This window comes from Poecilia reticulata, chromosome 19 (assembly GCF_904066995.2).
Source record: "Poecilia reticulata chromosome 19, P_reticulata-male-v2, whole genome shotgun sequence".
Classification (NCBI taxonomy): Eukaryota; Metazoa; Chordata; class Actinopteri; order Cyprinodontiformes; family Poeciliidae; genus Poecilia; species Poecilia reticulata.
This window is the reverse complement of record NC_088848.1, coordinates 16,008,300-16,032,455: the sequence shown is the minus strand read 5'-3', so window position 1 is coordinate 16,032,455 and position 24,156 is coordinate 16,008,300. Positions and strand designations below refer to the sequence as shown.

Here is a 24,156-nt window from a genome sequence, read left to right as displayed (position 1 = left end):
AACAGTGAAGAGCTAAGGTGTCAGACGTGAAAAGTATCATTTTTATTTATTTTGTAGATCAAACTATTGCACTGATGTTGGAAGTTGTTCAATAAGAACAAAACTTGTTTTTTAGATTTTATTTTTGTTGGTCAAACTGCTGTATTGAGTTTAAAACTGCAGAGTCCTATTTTATTATTTGTTTTTTACTTTGGTTTTAGAAAGAAGTAGAACCAGTTCAACTGCAAGTCAATTTATGTCAGTGCATTTTGACCAATAATCAAATGTCTTTTGACCAATAAGATATATCAGAATCTGGTAGCCTGTCTGTGCTACCAGAGTATGTAGCTTGCTAGTTGTGAGGCAAATGCTAAAGTGAGTGTTCATCCTGGAATCCTGATTATTGGATTGTAAATAGTAACGTGTTAGAATACTTGTTACTGAAACAAGGGTCAGATTAGAGTAACGCATTACTGATGTGTTGGTGGCATAATTGTTTGACATTTCTGCTCAAAATATTTACTGATCTGTCAGGTTTCCGATATGCGTCCCCCCCAATGACAGACTCGTTCCTACGCCCTTGCCTAGAACACTCTAAAAGGCAATACCTATTCTTACTTAAATTAGGTTTGTATGCTTTACTCAAGTCTCACTAAATTGTTTATTCAACTCAAGTAATGTGAGCAATGTACATGTTTGGCCTGGAAAAAGTACAAGACTACATTATTTTGAGTAAACTGGATTTGACTATTTTTGTCACTGGAGTGAATGCTTCAGCTCAGCGGTGCGCATGCGCAGTAAAGTGCGGGAAGCTTCTATTGGAAGAAACAGAGCTTCTTTAAAAGGTGAGTTATTCGTCGTATATTTTCATGTGTCATGTCTGCCTTTACTACTCGCATATATGGTTACAGGTTAATTTTTCTTTGAAAAGATGAGGCATAAAAGTCTTTGCAGGCTAATATGCTAATGTTAGCATTGGCTCATGGGTCCAACATTAGCTAAAACTGCCACGCTTTTTACTTGAAAACCTTTAATGTTTTTGTCCATTGTTGTGGAAAAAAACTTACCAAGCACTGTTCAGGTAAAATCACTCAATCAGGTTTATTTATGAATTATGCACAATACAGAGAGCTTGTAGGACAATCAATCATGAAGCAATTCTGGATGGAAAGCTCTGCCAGGCAGAGACAACACATGAGTCTTTTACACACATTAAAGTTAATTTTAAATTGACTTCTCTTATGTGTAGAAGAATGAATTTCTAAATTCTTAAACATCCTTAGGAGTCAAACAACTAAGAATGATCATAATTAAGCTACCCAATTTCATGTGTTTTCTAGAAAACCCAACAAAACAAAAAAATTACATTAGTGCAGTGAAGGTATAGATAAGTGTCCGTTCAAAACCCAACAAAGCGCAGATTTTCCATCTGGAAAGTAGGTAAAGCGTAGAAGCAGGAACACTGATCGCCTGCTCAGGAGGATTTGTTACCTCATGTCATAAAAGTATAAATCTTCACTCTCTGCTTCGGTCACTCGCCAGTGGACCAGCAATAGTTCTTTGAGTGGAGAGCCTTTCAGAAACATCTAAACTAGCTGTTGCTCTGGACATTGTCCTCTTTGGTGTCAAAAGTTGAAGTACTTGATACTTGGTAGAGTGAAGTTTTGCTGCTCACTCTATTGCTCTGTTGTTTCAGATTTAAAGTCGTGATCTAGATGGATGTTACAGGCAGGACGTCCTTCACAGTGGTTGATGTGGATTCATGTTGTTCCTTCCTTCTCGCCCCTCTCCCCCACTCGGTCTCGGCGTTGCTGCAGCCAAATCCTCCCCCGTCTCTTTCCTCTTGGCTTCCTGTCAGTCCAACTGGTTCTGGTGTTGGATCTTTGGGTTGTCCAGATCGTCCCTCAGGAAATGTCCATGTTGTCCACAGATGAAACAAGCGTCAACAGTTCAGAGTCGTCTTCTCTCACAGCTCTGAAGTATGTTTAGCTTTTCTTCCTCTACGCTGATACTGGACAGCAGACCAGTGGAGGTTGTTAAAGCTCAGTCTCACACAGTTTTCAGTCCAAATGCTAAACAGGAGACTGACAGTTGTCCCCTGGAGGTGATGGAGGTCTTTTCTGTCTTCTTGATCCTCCAGATCTCCTCGATCATTTTCATCGGCTGGTTTTGTAGGAGGGACATCATCTGGTCCATGGGAGGACAGATGGGAAGAGTTGAGGTCAGAGGTCAGATGCACCGCGCGAGGCTCAGACAGAGAGAAAGAGAAAAAGCAAATAGAAATCAATTAGGGTTTGTTTTGTCATTTTCCTTGTTGTTTTCTATACATATATATTTATGAATCTTATTTTAACCTTTTACGTGATCATATAGTTTTAGTCATTTATTATCCATCCAGTATTATGGCTCCTGTTTGTGGAACAGTTTGTTATTTCCAATAAAGGTGTTTAGGATTCCAAAAAGGTTTGGTTCCCTCAATTTAGAAAACTCAAGGAATCACCTGCCTTATTTACCTTCCCTATGACTCGTGTTTAGTCAGAATGCTAGATTTGGGGTGGAGCCCTCCATGCATGGTCAGTAGTTTCCGAGTGTCTTAACATCGGTGGTCTTCATCTCCTCCTTTGGCCAGCTGATTATTCCTGCAGGGTCTCTGATTACTCTGGTGAGTAGCTGTTTATCGCACGGATCTTGTTCTTGCCATTAAGCTGGCTTCTCAGGACTTGCCTTATTCGTTGGAGGTAAGAGGGGGTGCCCAAAAGTTTCCAGAATGACACTGCTGCACGCGCAGTTTTTGTAGTACACGATTCTGCCTCTAGGTATTTGTTCAACCACGCCTTCTGAATCAGTGTACCAAGCAGCGTTGATGTGGAAGGTTTCATCTACCCGCAGTAAATTTTCTTGTAAGCTGTTTTGTCCAGCCGTCGTTTTTCTTCATGGAGAAGTTCTATGAGCAGCGCGCGGCTGAAGCTTTGCTTCCTGCTCGGGAAAAAAGGATTGGAAACCGTTCAAATGTTGAAGACCGCTTGCAAGGATGACGCTGTGTCAAGCTCACAGGTTGATGATCAACCAGAAAAAACCGGTTGATCATCAATTGACAATTCACCATTTTTAAAGCGGGTGAATCACAAGTTTAAAGCGGGTGAGTCGCGAGTAAACTTGAGCTTGACACATGACGTCATCCTTGTAAGCGGTCTTTAACATTTGAACGGTTTCCGATGCTTTTTTCCTGCCACGCGAACTTCTCCATGAAGAAAAACGACGGCTACAAATTTTAACTTGAAATTTTAACTTGAAACTTCACCCACATGGCATTTATTGTGCAAACCAGAGCTTTCAGTGGAAAAACAAAAGTTCCAGGTCCTTTTAATGCCATACAAATATGAGACAGAAACATGGATTATATCTTTATATAGACCTGACTATTGATTTAAAGATTAATAGTTTTACTGGACAGAAATTACAAAGAACAAATCTGGTTCTTAATCAAATCCTAATGAGTCAAATTGAAAGTGTCATGGAGTCATCAAAATTAATATTGAAGAAATAAATATATCAAAGCTAATTAAAAACATAAATAAGTGATCAGTTCTTTACTGTTATGGTCTGTAAGATATATTTATTCTCAGTACCAGATGTGGTCTCAACAAACCCATGACATTTCAACAATATTTTACCTTTATCTGGAAATAGTGTCTGTTTATTCTTGCCATACAGTCCTCTGTATTAATTATTGCTCGAAAGGTCTTGCCATACCAGTTTATTCCTCTGTATTTACTTTAGTTTCTTAGTTAATTCTTGCATTTTGTTCTTCATTCATTTCCATTTAGTTTCCTTTGATTAGTATTATCCTCTCTTGGTTTATTGCTATGTCCACTTTAGTTTCTTTCCTGTTGCTAGATTTATTTGATCATTTATTGACGCTCACCGTCAGTAATTTTCACTCATCACCTGCTGCGCCGTCTAATCGTCATGTGTTTCACATCATGTGTTGATTTTTTTCAATATTCAGTGTCGGATTCTCTGTTTTTATGCCATAATTCACATCTAGTTCGTCGCTCCGTTTTATGTCCCGCTTCTCCTGTTTCAGAGTTTTGCGCAATGTGCGCGTCTTTTTTTTAAGCCCCCAAGGTGCTCGGCGGTCGGGAAGATTATCGATGGGGAAAAGCGATGCAGCACATATAGGCTATACTGCATTCTGATTATTGAAATTTAAAAGTGCTGTGTTGTTCTATCACACCAGTTTCATACCGGACCACTTACAGCACCGGTGTTAAGGCTATAAAATGAACGCTCTCTATCGTGGTATCACCCATGGAGGGATTTCTTGATTTATTTATTTAAATGGGTTCATTTTTCAGAGGGATACACAGCGAGAGTATCGTGATTTTAGCTACCAGTAGAAGAAGAACAGAGCTGCGCCAAGAAGCTAACAGAAGCTACAAATACTGAATAGAAGAAGAGCTGCCATCAATACAGCTGCAGCCAAGCATGGTTTAATGTTACACAATACAGTTTTACCAAGTTGCTCAAAGTCTAAACTGGCATTGTTGTGCATTTAAGGTGTAAAGTTTACCTTCGACTAAACGCCCCCCAAAAGCATCCCAGCGCCCCCCTTTTGAAAAAATGTCCGCCAGCGCCCCCTGCCGTCCTCTGAACGCCCCCTGGGGGGCGGCACCGCCCACGTTGAGAACCGCTAGAATAGAAGAAGAGCTGCCATCAATACAGCTGCAGCCAAGAATGGTTTAATGTTACACAATACAGTTTTACCAAGTTGCTCAAAGTCTAAACTGGCATTGTTGTGCATTTAAGGTGTAAAGTTAACCTTCGACTAAACGCCCCCCAAAGGCATCCCAGCGCCCCCCTTTTGAAAAAATGTCTGCCAGCGCCCCCTGCCGTCCTCTGAACGCCCCCTGGGGGGCGGCACCGCCCACGTTGAGAACCGCTAACCTAGAGGCAGTATCGTGTACTACGAAAACTGCGCGTGCAGCAGCGTCATTCTGGAAACTTTTGGGTACCCCCTCATATTTGGCTGTGGCTCCTTTCCTTGTGACCTCATTCAGGTTGCCATTTGCTTGTGGTATTCCCAGGTACTTGTAACTGTCCTCAATGTCTGCTATTGTTCCTTCTGGGAGTGAGACCCCTTCTGTGTGGATGACGTTCCCTCCATCCGCCACAGTTCTCTAGTCCGAATGACATCCCAATGTCAGTGCTGTAGGTCCTGGTGGTGCGGATCAGTGAGTCGATGTCTCGCTCGCTCTTGGCGTACAGCTTGATGCCATCCATGTAGAGGAGGAGACTTTTGGTGGCTGCATTCTTGAGTCGGTATCCGTGGCCAGTCTGGTTGAAGTTTGGAGCCATCCCGTTCTTCCAAACAGCGATGGTGCTTAGAGGGGCTTTCCTCCCTCATTGCTCCTTCCCACCTACCTCACCCGGAGAGCCAGGCCGCTGCTGCTGGGGCCTCTGTCCGTGGAGCGCCGGCTCCTTCGTCCAAAGAGGCGCAGGCGATTCTTCTTTGTGCCTGTGTCCTTGAGCTACAGGTGCGCCACCTGTAGCTCTGTATGTTCTTTTTTTTTTGCCACCATTCGGATCACAGAAACGTGGGTGGGCATCTGCCTGCGCCTGCTTACCAGCAGGTTTCTGGAGGTCCATATGGTGGCTAGCCTCCCTTACTGGCAAGTATGGGAATTGCAAGGAGCCGGCCTTTGCCCACAGGTCCACAGCAGCGCTACACTCCCACAGAAGGTGCCTAACCGACTCCGGGTCGGGGGCAGATGTCGCGGGAGTGCATGACGGCTCTGACCGGGAGGATCCCATGAGCCACCATCCTGGAGTCTGTTTAGAAGGACGGGATGGCTCACGTTGGTGATTTGGCTGAGGGGATTCAGATCTATGCAGAACAGCAGTGGGGGCAGAGAGTTTCCTGGAAAGAATTATGATTCTTTCCAGAGTTTTTGATTTCTGCCCCATTTGATTAACACTTGTGCAAGTGGTTTGCAGTTGCAGGTTTTTTTATTTATTTATTTTTTAATATATATACTGCAAACTGCACAATTGGTTTGCAGTTGCAGTTTTTTATCCATCCATCCATTTTCTTACACCCTTGTCCCTTCGTGGGGTTGGGAAGGGGTGCTGGTGCCTATCTCCAGCTAACGTTCTGGGCGAGAGGCGGGATACACCCTGGACAGGTCGCCAGTCTGTCGCAGGGCAGTTTTTTATTTATTCCATCCATCCATCCATTTTCTTTACACCCTTGTCCCTTAGTGGGGTTGGGAGGGTTGCTGGTGCCTATCTCCAGCTAACGTTCCTGGCGAGAGGCGGGGTACACCCTGGACAGGTCGCCAGTCTGTCTCAGGGCAGTTTTTTATTTATTTATTTATTTTTTTTTGAATATATACTGCAAACCACTTGCACAATTGGTTTGCAGTTGCAGTTTTGTTTTTTTATTTTATTTTTTATTTATATATAATGCAAACTGCAAACCACTTGCACAAGGGTCCACTGCTGTTCTGCATCTAAACCCCCTCAGCCAAATCACCAACAAGACTGGCTACGGATACCGACTCAAGAATGGGGCCACCATTAATGTTACCCTAACCCTCCTCTACATGGATGACATTAAGCTGTACGCCAAGAGCGAGCGAGACATCAACTCACTAATACACACCACCAGGATCTACAGCACTGACATTGGGATGTTATTCGGACTAGAGAAGTGTGGTCGGATGGAGGGAAGGTCGTCCACATAGAAGGGGTCTCACTCCTAGAAGGAACAATGGCAGACATTGAGGACAGTTACAAGTACCTGGGAATACCACAAGCAAATAGCAACCTCCATGAGGTCACAAGGAAAGTAGTCACAGCCAAATACCTCCAACGAATAAGGCAAGTCCTGAGAAGCCAGCTCAATGGCAAGAACAAGATCAGTGCAATAAACAGCTACGCCTTACCAGTAATCAGAGATCCTGCAGGAATAGCTAGTTGGCCAAAGGAGGAGATAAACACCACGGATGTTAAGACTCTGAAACTACTAACCATGCATGGAGGGCTCTACCCCAAATCCAGCATTCTGACTAAACGAGGAACAAGGAAGGTAAATAAGGCAGGTGATTCCTTGAGTTTTCTAAATTGAGGGAACCAAACCTTTTTGGAATCCTTTACTGTGGCGATTTAAAATAAAACCTATTGGGTGTATGTACAGTAAAAAGAGGAGTTGGGCCCAAAACTGAACCTTGGGGAACCCAAGCAGAGCAACAAGGTCCCAGAATACTGAAATATTAAAACTGTACAATTCATGTTTAAGGTCAGAAATCAGCAACTTCCACCCAATATACAGAAAATGTTTTGTGACAGAGAGGGAAGTTATAATTTAAGAGGTGATGGACATTTTAAAAAACAATGTATTAGAACAACCATGCAGAGTTTTTGTTTATCGGTGCGTGGAGTAGATGTATAGAATGGATTGAATGATGAGTTCAAAAAAGTTTTTGAACTGAAAGTTTTTGAAAGCTGGTTTTTTAAACCAGCTTAAAAAACTGATTAAAAAGGAGCTTATTGCAAAATGTTCTATAAGATGACTGTTTTAAAGTCTGTAAATACTATTGATGATATAAATACTTTTTAAATAATGAGACATCTTTAAATGTCATGTAAAATGGAAACAAGTTGTCTCGTTTTGATGTTTTGACAGTTAATTGATTATAAATTGATAAGTATGAAAGGGGCAAGACATTATAAGATATTACATCTTCTGCTCCTTTTCAAACAGAAAATATAAAATGTGCATGTCACTTGGGCATAATTTGTTTTACCTCTTATTTCTCTAGTCTGTTTCATTCTATTTTATTTTATTTTTTCTTTCTTGATTGTCTTTTCTGTCTGTTATAAATAAAAATAAATACATAAATAAATAATTAGCTGGCCAAAGGAGGAGATGAACACCACGGATGTTAAGACTCAGAACCTACTAACCATGCATGGAGGGTCCCACCCCAAATCCAGCACCCTGAGACTAGCCACAAGGAAAGAGGCAGAGGACTAGTGAGTATGAGAGCCACTGTCCAGGATGAAACATCCAAGATCCATAAATACACCAAGGACAAGATCTCAACAGGCAATGTGCTCAATAAATGTCTCATACAATGGGGAACAGAGGATGAGGTGCTGGAGGTACCATCATGGGAGGACAAGCCCCTACATGGGATGTACCACAGACAAATAACTGAAGTGGCTGATATCAGGAAATCCTACCAATGGCTGGAAAAAGCTGGACTCAAGGACAGCACAGAGGCACTCATCCTGGCTGCACAGGAACAGGCCCTAAACACCAGAGCAATAGAGGCTCAGATCTGCCACACCAGACAAGACCCGAGGTGCAGGTTGTGCAAGGAGGCCCCTGAGACAGACCAGCACATAACAGCAGGGTGCAAAATGCTAGCAGGGAAAGCATACATGGAATGACATAACCAAGTGGCAGGCATAGTGTACAGGAACATCTGCAGAATATGGACTGGAAGATCAAAGTGGGGAACACCCCCAAAGGTGGTGGAGAATAACCGAGCTAAGATCCTGTGGGACTTCCAGATCCAGACAGACAAAATGGTAATGACGAACCAACCGGACATTGTGGTGGTGGATAAACAACAGAGGAAAGCCGTTGTGGTGGATGTGGCAGTACCAAGTGACTACATCAGGAAAAAGGAGCACGAGAAACTGCAGAAATACCAGGGCCTCAGAGAGGAACTGGAAAAGGCCTGGAAGGTGAAAACCACAGTACCATACCATCCCATACCAACTTTATTTATGAAGCACTTTATACACCAATAAATTGATTAAAAACAGAAGAAAACTGACCAGCAGTAGAAGGGTTAAGAGCACGATAGAACCGAGCTGCAGTGCATGCTTTAGCTTTAGCACAGGACAGCGTTATCTCAAATAAAACAGGCATATGGTCTGAAAATAATGAGTCACCAATCACTAAATTACAAACTGGTAGACCATAAGATAAAACCAGATCAAGACTGTGACCATGCTCATGGATAGCACCAGTCAGACTACACAAAATTAAAAGAATCGGTAACATTAAGAAATGACTGAGCCATAGGTGAAGTAGGACGACAGACAAGAATATTAAAATCACCAACAATGAGAACTCAGTCATACCTTGGCATAATATCAGCCAGGAAATCAGAAAAGTCATTTATAAAGTTTTTGTTGTACTTCGGTGGCCGATAGACCGCCGCACACAGCACAGTGTGAGAGCTGCCGAGTTCAAATAGGCTGATCTCAAATCTACTAAACGAGGCCAGAGGCAACTGTTTACAAGTAAAACTGCTTATAACAGTCACTATACCTCCACCGGACCCTGACATCCTTGGAGCATTAAAATAGCCGCAGTACCGCGGTACAAGTTCATTAAAAATGCTGGAGTCATCAAACCACTTGTCCATGATTCTGTTAATAAAACATCCAATCAATAAGAGGAAAAGAAATTCCTAATGACGAAAGTTTTATTTGTTAGCGACCTGGCATTTACCAAACTGATCCTGGCAGAAATCGGCGGGTCTACACCATCAGGTGGCATCCGGTGCTCCCGGCAAAGAGGCTGCAGGTTGCTAGGATTCACCCTGCATCTACAGGGCCGAGGAGCGCAGGGACCTGTGGTAGTCTAGCCTGTGGTCATTGGGGCCCTCGGGGCAGTCATCCCCAAACTGGAGCAGTGGCTAAAACAGATCCCAGGAACAGCATCAGACATCTCAGTCCAGAGATGTCAGGTTCTAGGCACAGCCAAGATACTGTGCAGAACCCTCAAGCTCCCAGGCCTCTGGTAGAGGACCCGCGCTCAGTGGATGAAAGAGTCCACCTGCGGAAGGGTGAGAAGGGAATTTATATAAATATGAATAAATATATATACACATTGTCTGAGTATCTCTAAGTAGGTTTGATTTTAACTAGCGTTTCACCTAGTAGTAAACTACATTATTTTTTTCGTATGTGCACAACTATCAAACGTTTCCCAAATACAATGTGACCCCAACACTGAAACTGTGAGTTTCTGTAACAGTATATGTTGAGTAACTGAGGGAAATAACATAAACATACAATATTTAGGGCTCAAGGTGCAGAAGTGCTTATGGGATGTAAGCACTTCTGCACCATGATGTGCAGAAGTGCTTACATCCCATAACTATTTCTAGCATTTGCAATGCTGCAGCCACAAATTCCAAGATATTTTACAACAAAGATGATTACTTCAGATCAACACAAAGTGCTGCATAACTGTAATGTGTAAGGAAAATAATTTGCAAACTTTCTACCTTTCTGATAACATTTTAAAACTTAGAAATCTGACTCGTTATCAAATTTCTGGGCCTCGTCAGAGAACTTGGGAACAGGAAATTTAACAAGGCAAGTGATATCAGATCTGAACCTGTCCGAACAATATCAGATGATACATAGGGTGCTCACAGAAAGGAACATTTTAAGTCTGCTTGTAAAGCAGGTGTTTCTGTTTTTTAATAGAATTCCTTTAACTCAAGAATTAAAGCCAGTTCTAGGAGTTTAAGATAAATGGTGGGGTTTTTTTCTCATTTCTGCCTTTGCAATGATTCTGCTTAAACATCTCTTTTTGTAAATATTTCTGTCTTTGTTCTGTAGCCTATACTTGGTATCACAAAACATTATGCAATATCAAGATCGAATAATGGTAATATTAGCCTAAATGCAGCCAGTGGCATGTGGGCTATAACTAGCATGCTGTCTTACATTGACTTCCTCCATTCAGTGTGCTAAACATGGTTAATAAATAAACAAAATAGCTAAAAAGCTTATTTTAGGAAAAAGCCTACTTTTAATGTGGGCAATAGTTACATTAGAAATGTTTGTGCTCTGCTTTTTGTTCACTTCGTGGCACTTGGTTACCAGTAAACACACTCATCTCTTAGCAACAGATTAGCAACAAAAAATTGTTATTGTTCAAAAAACATAGGATTTCTTCTGCTGTCTCTCAGACGTTTACTTTATGGAACTTTGTGGAACTTGGTTACCAGAAAACGCGATCATCTCTAAGCAACAGATTAACAGCGTAGCAACAAAAAATTCTTATTGATAAAAATTTATAATGTTTCTCCCGCTCTTTTGAAATACCGCTTATTTTACACTAACAAGAATTGTGCAGTTGGTCAATTTTGCAGAAAAGTTTTTTTTTTTGTCATTAATGGCAAATAGGCTATATTAAACACACATTCAACACAAAAGTAAAAATATCGATTTATACTTCGTGGCAGTTCGTTACCAGAAAACCCCCGCTTATCTCTTAAAACCAAATTAGTAGTTTATAAAACAAAAGCTCTTTTGAAGTAACGCTTACCTGATTAGATACAAGACATTTACCGTCGGCAAATTACGCTGAAGTAAATATCTGAAGTTCACTTCGTGGCACTTGGTTACCAGTAAACACACTCATCTCTAAGCAACAGATTAGCGACAAAAATTGTTATTGTTCAAAAAACATAGGATTTCTTCTGCTGTCTCTCAGACGTTTACTTTATGGAACTTTGTGGAACTTGGTTACCAGAAAACGCGATCATCTCTTAGCAACAGATTAACAGCGTAGCAACAAAAAATTCTTATTGATAAAAAAATTATAATGTTTCTCCCGGTCTTTTGAAATACCACTTATTTTACACTAACAAGAATTGTGCAGTTGGTCAATTTTGCAGAAAAGTTTTTTTTGTTCTCATTAATGGCAAATAGGCTATATTAAACACACATTGAACACAAAAGTAAAAATCTCGATTAATACTTCGTGGCAGTTCGTTACCAGAAAACCCCCGCTTATCTCTTAAAACCAAATTAATAACAAGTAGTTTATAAAACAAAAGCTCTTTCGAAATAACGCTTACCTGATTAGATACAAAACATTTACCGTTGGCAAATTTCGCAAGAGTGAAAATCTGAAGTTCACTTTGTGGCTCTTGGTTACCAGTAAACACACTCATCTCTTAGCAACAGATTAGCAACAAAAATTGTTATTGTTCAAAAAACATAGGATTTCTTCTGCTCTCTCTCAGACGTTTACTTTATGGAACTTTGTGGAGCTTGGTTACCAGAAAACGCGATCATCTCTTAGCAACAGATTAACAGCGTAGCAACAAAAAATTCTTATTGATAAAAAAATATGTTTCTCCCGCTCTTTTGAAATACCACTTATTTTACAGAGAGCAAGGAAAAGCCAAAAACTGGACTCATTTTGTTCGTTGTCTTGGAGATGAAGCGGAGTTTTTTGTTGGCAGCGATTCAGAACCGCCAAAACTGCCAGCCCAGCCAGGGAGCCAGGGTAGTTACAGGTAGCAACTCTAATGTTAATCACAATGTGTGAGTTAACTGATTATAAACTGTACCAGCCCCAAGGTTTTTAGTTAAGGTTTACATTGGAGCCGCCTGGGAGAGCGGCGCGCGTGATCCGCACTGAGTTGCAAAGATCCAGAGATGCACGAGGCGCTGCAACACGCTGCGCATGCGGCGGCGTCAGCTCGTGCCGCTGCGTGTTCGCTTCAACGCGCACAATGAACCGTGCTACGTGCTCATGATAAATTAAAACAAATTCAATAATTTCCATTAGCATGATCTTTTTATTTCTCTTTCTTTCTACAAAAAACTGTATGATAAAAGCTTTCAGGTTGGTGCTTTGGTCTCAGCTAAACCTTTTTTTGAAGGAACATTTTATTTACAAAGACTTCAAAATTCATTTTATTTTTGTCATTTTGTTTATTTATTTTGGATATTTAAGATGCCTTCCAGTTGCAGTGTTAAATGCTCATTATAATTTAAAGTTTACTGATCTTTCAGATTGCATTATAATTTTCCCATTAACATTTATTACTTAAAAATGGTCTAAAAACAACAATAATATTGTTTATCAAAAATCAAAATTTGTTATTGTGACAGGTCTACACACATATGATTTATAGTGTAGGTAGTTTATTGCCATGGATGGCATAGTTACTTTGAAAGAGTAATTTGATCACTCAATGAAAAATTCATCCATCAGGTATAAAATGTGCCTCTCTTTTCCCTCCATCATTTACGTTTGTGTCGCTGTTGTTACATATGAAACCTATTTCCCCAAGGAAAAAGAAGAAAGCAACAATATGTGTTTTCTGAAAATAATCACAAATACTTAACTTGGATACGTAATTTTAATCTGATTATTGGATTGTAAATAGTTAGATTATGGGCTACAAAGGGTCAGATTAGAGTAACACATTGATGACACCATTGTTTGACATTTTTGCTCAAGCTATTTACGCATCTTTCAAGTTTCCGATATGTGTCCCCCCCCCAATGATAAACTTGTTCCTACGCCCTTGGTCACTTGGAAGGAAAGCTTAAAGAAAGTTAAGCTCCGTGGACGTGATGCTAGCAAAGCTAGCTGTACTGACTGATGTTGCATCTGCGATGAGAAAAGTTGTCACTCATGCGCTGAATTATTGTGTGGAGATGTTGACTGAGGTGTCGCATATATGGGACAACGCTGGTACCAAAGTCTGCATTGATATGACATTCAGGAACGATCCGATTCTTCTGGATGGATCTTTACCGATTAAATTTATTTCAGCTCTAAGTATTTAATATCTAGGAGTTTTATGGAAATGTGGATCTTTCAGATCCATTTGAGAAGCAATTTTGATAGGTAAACTAAATTTTTTGTGTCACGTAGCGCGAGGTGCTGGTCTTGACTTGGTCTTCTTGGGTAGGTCGTCTTGACTACAATTCTGCTATGTGACTCCTTAGTTCCATGTCCTCTCCCACCCACCTTCTTTCCATCCCCTTTCTGTTGGATTTCTTTCAAAATAAAAGCCACCAGTGAAAAAAAGTGAAGTTCATGCTATGTTAGGACAGGAGACGAGATGTTTCCATCCCTGAAATTATGATGCATAGAATCACATATCTAAGTCTAAACTATGTTACACAGAGTAAACATAATAAAAACATGCTTTATCTGTGACATTGTTCATTAAATGGCACATTTCTAATGTATTAAAATTAAATACGATCGGTACACTTAATGATATTAGCGATTAGGTAATCCATTCAGCAAGTACTTTTACTTTTAATACTTAAGTGTTTTTAAAAGCCAGTACTTTTTTACTTTTACTTAACTACAAATGTTAATGACCCCTCCCGACCCCACTGAGGGAAAAAGGGTGCAAGAAAATGGATGGATGGATGGACAAATGTTAATGTGGTAGTTTTACTTTTACTTGAGTACATTTTTGTCTGTGTATTTGTACTTTTACTTAAGTACATTTTTTGAGTACTTCTCCACCACTGGCTACCGCTGATGTTTGTTTTCCAACTACAGTCATATTTAATCAATAGGGCTCAATTACGATCGCGGAATGTTTTGAGTTGATCTCGGCAGTAGGTGACAAACTGAACGCCTCCAGGATGTTGAGACCAGCATGTCCTCTGATCCAATACATGTTATTAACAAAACTTGTTCAAATTAATGGCCCAACAAAATTAATAATCACAGTAATTATTGTTTAAACAAGGTGTGTGCATTTCTGTGCATTTCGGTACCATTACAAAAATATAGAGACTCAAAGATCCTGATGAGCAGAGCAGTAAATATGAAGCCTGAAAACCTAATATCTTAACGGACTGAATCTTTTGTGTTTTTAACTAATCTCTGCTGGGTTTGTGGGGCGCAAGCGGTTAGATGAGATGCCATGAGACCTAAATTCTGAACATCATGGCATGGAGTGCATCCCAGTTTTCCATGTCTGGCATATAACCGTTCATTTTATCTTTTAAACTGGTTATGTTGACCCTGTGTCCATGACAGAGGGATAATCAGTAGCCCAGCATCATGACCTGTTTGTTCTGAAGATCCTGCAACTTCCACTTCTCTTCCTAACATGATGCCTCCTCACCCTGACTCTCATACTGACAGGAAGTACCGCAGAGCTTTGTTAGGTTAAAAACTCATCTTCTGAAGTTGGGATATTTTTCCTCCAACAGGTTCCAGAGGGATCACCTCAAACCAGATGTTGGACTGGGTTTTATTTCAATGTTATTTGTGAATGTTGGAGCCTCATTTTCAACAGTGGAGCTATAAAGGTTGAAAGGTTATTATTTTGGAGAAAGTATCATCAACATCAATATTTCCACTAAATAAGAGGCAAAAAAAAGTTTGATATAAAGGAAAAGCCTCTCAGACTCTGAGCTCAAAGCACCAAACTATTTTTTTATATTAGACAATTAATTTAATTTCACATAATTATCGTGGTAGAAGCCATTTGTTTGTTAAATACTTAATGAAATATATTTACAGTGTTTGGTGTTTGTTGTAAATGATGTATACTCACAAAGAACGAGGTAATTAGTCCAAGTTTGTCGTTTATTGAACGTTCAGAAACTACAACGGCTGTGATGAGCCAAGGCAAAGGTAAGCAAAGGTAAGCAAAGATAACCCGAACAGATGATCAACTCTAAACCACTCGCACCTTTTTACTCTCCGTCTCTGTCTGTCATTTAAGCACACCCGTTGCTATGGCAACCTCCTGCGCTCCACAAGCCAACCAGAGATTACGTTAAAAACATAACATTCAGTCCGTTACGATATCAGGTTTTCAGGCTTTATTTATTTTGCGATCATTAATAAGCCTCTCATGAACACATTGATTAATTAATTTTAAACTCCTGCTCTGCTCGTTATTTTGATAATGGAACCAAAGCGCACAGAATTGAGCAACACCTTGTAGAAACAATAATCACTGAGATTATTGTTGTTGTTGGGTCATTAATTTGAACACGTTTTGTAGATTTTTTTTGTTATTGTTCTTTAATAAAGTTACGAACGTTTTGATAAGGAGTCAGAGGACGTGCTGGTCTCAGCGTCCTGGCGGTGTTCAGTTTGTCATCTAATGTCGAGATCGAGTCAAAACCTTCCGCAATCGACATGTTGCACCGCTGCTCTAGCAAAGCACGAACAGTTCAGAAACAATATGAAATGAGGAAAAAAAGCTATTCATTAACTGATTAAGTCGTGTTTTAGATTGTTGTTGAAAAACAAATCAGTCACGGCTGATTAGTGGGTGAACTCACAGCTGCACAGTGAATCCATTCATTCTTTACAGCAGACAGCCGCTCCTCTCTTGAGGGTACTGCGTACCCCCGCTAAATCTTTTAGGGGTATGCAGTACCCTGCCGTACCCCCTTACTTTCACCCCTGGATATATAGATATTATTTATAATGTATAAAGGTGTTGTTTATGTCACCTAATTAGCTCTACATCCTGAAGAAAAATATGTTATTTTAGAAGATAATTTATCTTTCACGTTGCCAGTAATTGCGAAATTAATTGTAAATAATAAAGATTTTGTGGTATTCTCGTTTAGTGACATAATTATATTAGTTGTGCTACCACCCCCACGCCACTAGAGGCAGTGGCAGGCCCGAAAAGATGCGACTAAGAACCAGATTTAGAAGTACACAGAAAGCTACGGAATTTGTTAAAAGCTTTGAGCTGCGCTGAAGTAAATAAAAAAGAGAAGTTGAAGTACATGCTGAGAGTGAAACTTCTTCCTAAAGATGAAGCTATATCACAGATTTCAAAAGAAAATTTAAACGGGAGAACGGGGATTATATAGGAAATAGCGCCCCCTTCACTTCCGGATTGCAATGGTCCCATTTCCAAATGAGGTGAGTGGCTGACAGCCTCTGCCGCGGAGGTAAAGACACTTGTGTAAAGTTGTGATGACGCACCGCTTTGCCATCACTTGCTGCAGAGGATCACGTTACGTTGCTAAGCAAATCAGGGCTGCGGAGGAGCCCTGATTGAAGGAGTTCCACTCAGCATGGATTTGAACTTGTCTTTAATTACTTCAGCAAAGCTCACAGTTTTTACCAAATTCTATAACTTTCGGTGTACTTCTAAATCTGCTCCTTAGTCGCATCTTTTCGGGGTTGGTACTGCCTCTAGTGGCGTGGGGGTGGTAACACAATACAATTACATTACTAAATCAGAATACCGTTAAGTCTTTATTATTAATTTGTCATTCTCTTAAGAATATAGAGCTAATTAAATGATCTAAACAAGACCTTAAAGTGGTTCCAGTTTCTCTCAATGGCCAACCTGTTGAAACTGTGGCAAATTTTAAATACCTTGGATCGTTCCTGGACAGTCAGCTCAACTTTGCTGAAAACACTGACTATATTTTGACGAACTAGAACTAGAGTCTAGTTGGTGAGTTGGGTCACCACTAGACTCTAGTTGGGTCACCCCTATGTCTTGAATTTGGGGGGGAAAAAAATTATGTTTTATTTATCACTACAGAAAGGTTCAGTGAATGCGCATATGAAACTGGTGGGTTCGGTACCTCAAAAAAATGTTAAGAACCACTGCTCTAGTGAGAAGGAATGCGGAGGTTGTGGCAGAGGTGTTTGAGGACGGGACCAGGGTAACCAAAGTAAAAACTTCAAAATAGACATATTGGAATAAAGTATTTTATTTCAAACAAGCCCTTAAACAGCAGTAAACTAATATCAACATGCTTGTCCATTTATGTGGACCACAAACTCCACGATAACTTGTCTTTTGGTCACTCAACAAAAGGCTCTTGTCCAAGTAATATGCCATCTACACCTTGAGCTTTAATGTTAGACAATGCAAATCTGAGGCAGCTTTACAGCAAGGGACATGTGCGAGAAAAACCAATTAACCAAAGTCTGTAAATTCAGAAAAATTAACCATCTGGACCAGAAGGTCAAATTCTAAAATGAATTATGCAAATCTCCTTTATGGAGCTAAACTTTTAAAAGTAATGAGCCATTATTTATCCAAGTACAGTTTTATTTGGATTTAAAGAGACTCTATGGCAAGGTGTGGTAAAAACAGAACTTTGGAGGACGCATTTCATCAAAATACAAAATTCTGTCCTTTTGCCATGTCTCAACTTTTCCTTCAAAGTGTATTCAACACCATGAATTAAAAACAGCAGGGCAAACAAAGCAAAGTCTGATAGATACTCAAAGCTAGTTGATAACTGGTTAACATTTTCGGAGGTTCTGTTTCTTTAGTCATTTGTATCCTCAGATGAAACATGTGAACACATGTTGACAGATAAAATTATGTGGCAAGTACATTTAAATGTAAATCTTTGCTATTTACAATTTTTTTTTTTTTAAATGAATCTACTTTCTAAAGATAACCCTAGTCTTGAGTTAGGATTCGTCCACAGGCAAAAACCTTTGGAAATTTGCTTTAAGGTAGATTTAAGTTTGTTTCTTGATCATTAAAATGTGTTTGCAAGATTGCTAATTATTGCTATATATTCTATTAGTGCCTATGACCAATATATACATTCAGTTCCCAATATTGTCAATGTTTTGATTCTAAGAAGTGAATCTATACGTTTTCTTCTACAAAGTACGACTCAATAAAGAGAATGCACTCCTTCCACATTGATTTTGTTAAATTGGAGGCTGGTAAGAAATTGTTATATTTTATTTAAGGAAAATCATATTTTTTATTTAAAAATGTAAAAAATGAATTTTCACAGATAAGTCAACAAACCAAGATGATCCATTCCCTTCTTTTTGAATAATTCAACGATCAGTCCCATTTCAAGTACCTGAGAACCTGCTTATTTAGGGTTTGTTTGTTTTTTTGTAGTTTTTATGGTTGACCTAATATCATACTTTCATATGTCACAAAGCATTAAAATGTACTTCCTTGCATCTTCCTAAATAAAGTGAAGGATTGAGAAATTACAGATTACACTGGAAACCTTAAATTGTAATCAAAGAAAAAAGTTCAGGACTGAGTCGTCTCCAGTGTTTCAGATGTTCAACAGGAGCAAGAGATCTAAGAAAAAACATTTTGAAGTTCACCACTCAAGTCTGAATTTCTGTGAAAGTGCATGACCATTGAGATGAAATTCACAGCTGTACAGACAAGGGAGAATGTGGAGCAAAATGTTTACCATTGTGGATTAAAAAACAGAAAGCTGCAAATTGAAATTATCATTGAGCACCCAGAAAATCTTGAAAAGATTAGTCGACTGTTGTCATAATTGTTAGTTTCAGCCCTCGTGAATATTGACGTGTTTCTGCAGAACTTCATGTTGTGAAAATGCTTCACAGGAAACACCACACATGGACTGTTTCTCTCCTAAATGGAGTTTCATGTGTCTTTCAAGACAGCGCTTGTAATTAAATCTGTTTTTACAGACATCACAACCAAATGGTCTCTCCTCAGAGTGGAGTCGCATGTGTCGCTCCAGCTGTATCTCCTTTACAAAATTTTTGCCACACTCACTGCAGCTAAACTGTGCGGTGTGAACAGCCATGTGTGTTTTCAGAGTTCTGGATTGTAAAAATCCTTTACAACAAACTTCACAAGTAAACGGTTTCTCGCCCGTGTGAACACGCATGTGACTTTTTAAATTCCCTTTTAGAGAAAATCCTTTACTGCAAATGTCACAAACAAACGGTTTCTCACCTGTGTGAACACGCATGTGACTTTTTAGGGTCTCCTTCTGTGAAAATTCTTTGCTGCAAACAGTACAAATAAACGGTTTCTCGCCTGTGTGAACACGCATGTGAGTTTTTAGGATCGCTTTTAGAGAAAATCCTTTACTACAAACGTCGCAAAAAAACGGTTTCTCACCTGTGTGAACACGCATGTGACTTTTTAGGGTCTCTTTCTGTGAAAATCCTTTATTACAAACACTACAAATAAACGGTTTCTCACCTGTATGAACACGCATGTGATTTTTTAGGCTCCGTTTCCATGAAAATATTTTGCTACAAATACTACAAACGAATGGTTTCTCTTTTGTGTGAACACACATGTGAGCTCTTAGACTCACTTTTAAAGAAAATTCTTGACTGCAGACACTACACGTAAATGGTTTCTCACTTGTGTGAACACGCATGTGAATTTTTAGATTCCCTTGTTGGGAAAATCCTTTATTACAAACACCACATATAAATGGTTTCTCTCCTGTGTGAACGCGCATGTGAGTTTTTAAGCACCTATGTTCAGAAAATCCTTTACTGCACACACTGCAAATAAACAATTTCTCACTTGTGTGAACATTCATGTGACTCTTTAAATTCCCTTGCCGGGAAAATCCTTTACTGCAAACACCACAAATAAACTGTTTGTCTACTGTGTGAATGCGCATGTGTCTGTTTAGGATTCCTTGGCGTGAAAATCCCTTACTACAAACACTACAAACAAACGGTTTTCCTGTGGTGTGGATCCACATGTGGTTTATAAGACTTTCCTTTACCTTAAATATTGCACCACAAATATCACATGAAAAAGGTTTTTCTTCTGAATGGACATTCATGTGAGTTTTCAGATTTGCCTTTGTAGGAAATTTTTTACAGCAAACATCACATGCAAATGGTTTCTCCCCGGTGTGAAGCATCATGTGAGTTTTAAGAGAACTCTTTTCTCTAAATCCTTTCCCACAAAGATAACAGCTGTGTTCTAACTTTCCACTGTGAATCGTCATGTGTAATTTAACAGAAGTCCTATGTTTAAATATTTTACCACAAAAATTGCAATCAAATGTTTTCTTTCTGGCATGAACTCCACTCTGACTCCCAAGTTTCAGAGACGGTTCAGAGCTTTTACCTCGTTTGCAAACTTTTTCTTGGTCTTGTGTAGAGAAACACAACGGATCTACATTTCTGTCTGGTTCTGGTCCTCCACGGTCCCCTCCATCAGGGTTCGTTTCCATCTGTTTAGATAAACTGCTGTTCTGAGATTGTGTGTCTCTTTTGTCTTTGGTTTTAAATTGACAAAGTTCTGATAGGTCAGGCTTCTCTTCATCTTCAATTTTCACAGTAAGCACTTCTCCATCCTGACAGAGGCAAACTGCCGCCTCGTTAGAGTTTGTATCCTGCTGGTCCAAACCGGAGCCCCAGTCATAGGGAAACTCTTCTTTAATCACCACCATCTGATAGACTGGGAACAGTGAAACACACACAGACATTATTGTATGCTTACAAACAATTACTTTTAGAAATCTTATTTTACATATTTAAAAGTGTGCATTTCTTTTCCTGAAATTTGAGAAACGATTAGAACTCTTCAATATTTATAATTGCAGACATGTTTCTTTGTATCTCAAGTGTCCACTAAATCAAGCTGCCTACTGTGATGCTCTATGACCAAAAGCTTTTCTTTGTCAATCTTAATAAGTACACAGACTCCTGGTGCTTTGCCCATACAGATCACAAATAGTGCACCAATTGCCAGAAAAGGCACTTGGTGGGAGGAAGGGAGGTGCAAAACAATCAGGCTCATCAAATAATAATAATAGTAATCATAATGACAAAATCTTGAAAATAAAAAAAGTGCAAAATGTGCTGTTCAATATGGAGATAAAAATTACCGTTACAAGAAAACAGTTTTTCCACCGTCATCGGTGGCCATACTAACAAGCCTAAGCATTCATTGCGGGCTTCGGTGTGGGGATCTAGATGTAGCACAGCAAAGAGCAAAGGGGAAGGAGTGTGCAGCATGTACACAAGTATAATTGACACAGCTAAGACCCTCCTCCTAGCTCTGATAAGTTGTTTCTGATCAGGAGTGGTATATTTTGGCAGCAATTTGACCACAAGGAGAAGGCAGAGGAGCTCAGTTTTCTTTCACAGATTATCTGTCTCATGTTATACTGACATGGTGTGTTGATAGCTTTAACAAACACGTAAAAGAAACATGTTGTTCATAAAAGTTTCATACCGTAGTTTTAAGAAAACTTTGGTGGCCAGGAATAAAAGCTCTTTGGTCCACATAGACTAAGTTTGAAATGGAATAATTTAGTCTTTTAGCTAGTTACCATTTCCGAGTCCACGTGTTTTCATCAAACCACAGTGAGAGCAATCAACCACAAATCAAGTAACTTGGAACAAAGGTGAACTGAACCAGAGGGATCCAGCTGTCCAAGTGATAAGGCTGCAGTTCCGGAGATGATATCACATGACGTACAATCAACCTTTGGACCAAGGTGGTTTGTAAACATATCGACCTTCCAGTGCTAGAAAATATTGAAAATATTATCTTTACCTCTTCCACTTATCCAGCAAATGATAGCAATCAGGGCTGACCCATGTGATCTTTGGCTCTATAGCATACAAGAGTCCCCTGAGAGCACAACTACTGTATTGGCAAGCTGCTCAATCAGGCTTGCTTTACAAGTCCAATAGTTTTTAAATTATAACCAATTCTCTCAGTCACAGCTTGTGAAATTGTATTATTGACAGTATTCAATTTGTTGATGAAATGAATCCAGGTTCTCAATAAAATAAAATCCAATAGATGACGCGATTTTATCATGATATTTAGTGTTCCCTCTCATTGAATGTAAGAACCCACATCCAGTTCTCCCACAGACTGGGTCTGACACTGAACTGAATCTATTAAAGTGTCCTCGGTTCTTTGGCTTTCACACATTTCACACATTTCATTTCACACATTTCAACACCACTCAATAATTCCCTGCCTCTGTCTCTCTGAATACTCTCCTTTCCTGCTAAGCAATTCGTTCAGGTTACTGGTGAGCAATGATTTTTGGTTCGGTTGGGAAAACTAAAACTATCCAGTTGATCACAAGGTTAGTTCCACGGTTACACCCCTCCAAAAATCTGAACAACAATTAAACAATGAGATTTTCAGCAGCTGCCATGTTTTGTTTTACAGATCAAAGGGACAGTAAATCTATTTTCCAATGGTGCAAACTGCATTTCTCCATCTGGATCACGTTAAAACTGGTCCAGCTCAGGAACTACAAGACTTGGACTCTTCAAATTTGGACTAAATTGTTCTATAATAAGAGCAGAATCATTTAAGTCAAGATTGTGATTTGTGAAACCTTTATCTGATTTGTGGAAATTCAATAAAGAGCTATATCGGTGCATTTTTTGCAACTTTTGTGGACTGGGTGCAAAAAAAGGCCCATTATTGACTTTTATTTAACCTTCACAAGCCACAAGACTTCACAAGAACCCAATAATTGTTGATTTACTACAAACCAGACAAATGTGTCACTTACCGATATCTTTGCCATCTTGTGTTTCCTCCTCCAGTTCTGATGTCGACCCTGCAGGTACGGGGCGCTGCAAGCTGATTCCTACAGGATCATCTGCTTCAACCTTCATCATCTCATCCATCCTCAGTCACTCCACTTGGTATTCTCCTTTTCACAATCCTTCTTTTCAACCTTCACATGTCCTGGCAGGTTAAGGTTTCAGTCAGATAACCTGGATCTTCCTTCTTTCTGCTGCACGAAACTGGAATCAGAAACAAATCAGCATTTGATAAATAGTGTATTAAAATAAAATGTAAACGGCAACAGATTACAGTCAGTAAACGGCAACTGACTGTACCTGACAGTTGATACAGTCAGAGAGCAGACAGTCTGATACCTTGGTCAGTGGTTTTGGGTTCACTGCAACTGTATCAAATCTCTCTGTCCTCAAGTGGACAACAAGGTTAGGGGAGGTGTCCACAGCCGGTGCGTCCTCAAAAACGTGGAGTGTGGACTCGTCCTGTAACACTACACCACGAACGTTCAAAGGTTTAAACGTCAGAACCACAAACTAAGTCTGTGTCGCTAGCTGCTTCAGCTCCACGTTGGCTAACGGTCCGTTCACTGCCGATAAATAGTTTCGGGAGTATATTATAAGAGCCGCACAAAACAAACCTGTCGAAGAAACATGTCCTCACGAAGACAGTCAAGAGGAGAGTACAACACTTATTAAACACCAACGGCAAGGGGTTTGTAAAGCCTGAATTTAGCAGACAAGCTAACGTTGTGACACTCCCGGTCACTAGTGACAGTCCGGCTGAGTGCAAGGCTCTTCTGCGCATGTGTGAAAATAGAACCGCATGAGTTTTGCATGGAAACCAGAAATAGTTGAAACAGTTATGTCTGTAACTGCTAGCTCTTTTATGCTTATGTATAGAAGTTGGAGTTGTTTCATATGTCTTTGAAAGATGTTTCAATGAAGGCAAGATAAGTTCATGTGTATAACAGCCCCAGGGCAATTCAAAGTGCAGAGTACACGTTCCAGTTGATACTGATTAAAGGCAAATATAGGCAAAGCAGATTTTAATCTTGATTTAAGGGAATTTTCTTCCAGAAACATGCAAA

The 24,156-nt window shown here is 39.7% G+C and overlaps 1 protein-coding gene and 1 long non-coding RNA gene across 13 annotated transcripts in view; one reads left to right on the top strand and one right to left on the bottom strand.

Annotated features, from left to right (window-relative positions):
* LOC145549073 (uncharacterized) overlaps window positions 1-24,156 on the top strand; it is a 138,820-nt gene that overhangs the window by 14,236 nt on the left and 100,428 nt on the right. The gene's annotated exons all lie outside the window — the stretch shown is intronic.
* LOC103481788 (uncharacterized) lies at window positions 1,062-24,156 on the bottom strand. 5 transcript variants are annotated; one of them, XM_081600413.1, is made up of 4 exons: window positions 23,429-24,064; window positions 23,056-23,293; window positions 20,634-20,966; window positions 1,062-9,838 (listed from the first exon to the last, which is right to left on the bottom strand). In XM_081600413.1, the coding sequence occupies exons 2-4, from the start codon at window positions 23,171-23,173 to the stop codon at window positions 9,753-9,755; spliced, it is 537 nt and encodes a 178-aa protein (XP_081456539.1). In that variant the 5' UTR covers window positions 23,174-23,293; window positions 23,429-24,064; the 3' UTR covers window positions 1,062-9,752. The 5 variants fall into 5 exon arrangements, with proteins under 5 accessions (XP_081456539.1, XP_008435770.1, XP_081456537.1 ...); XM_008437548.3 differs by lacking the exon at window positions 1,062-9,838 and having other exon boundaries at window positions 18,151-20,966; window positions 23,429-23,559; window positions 23,707-24,154; XM_081600411.1 differs by lacking the exon at window positions 1,062-9,838 and having other exon boundaries at window positions 18,151-20,966; window positions 23,390-24,156.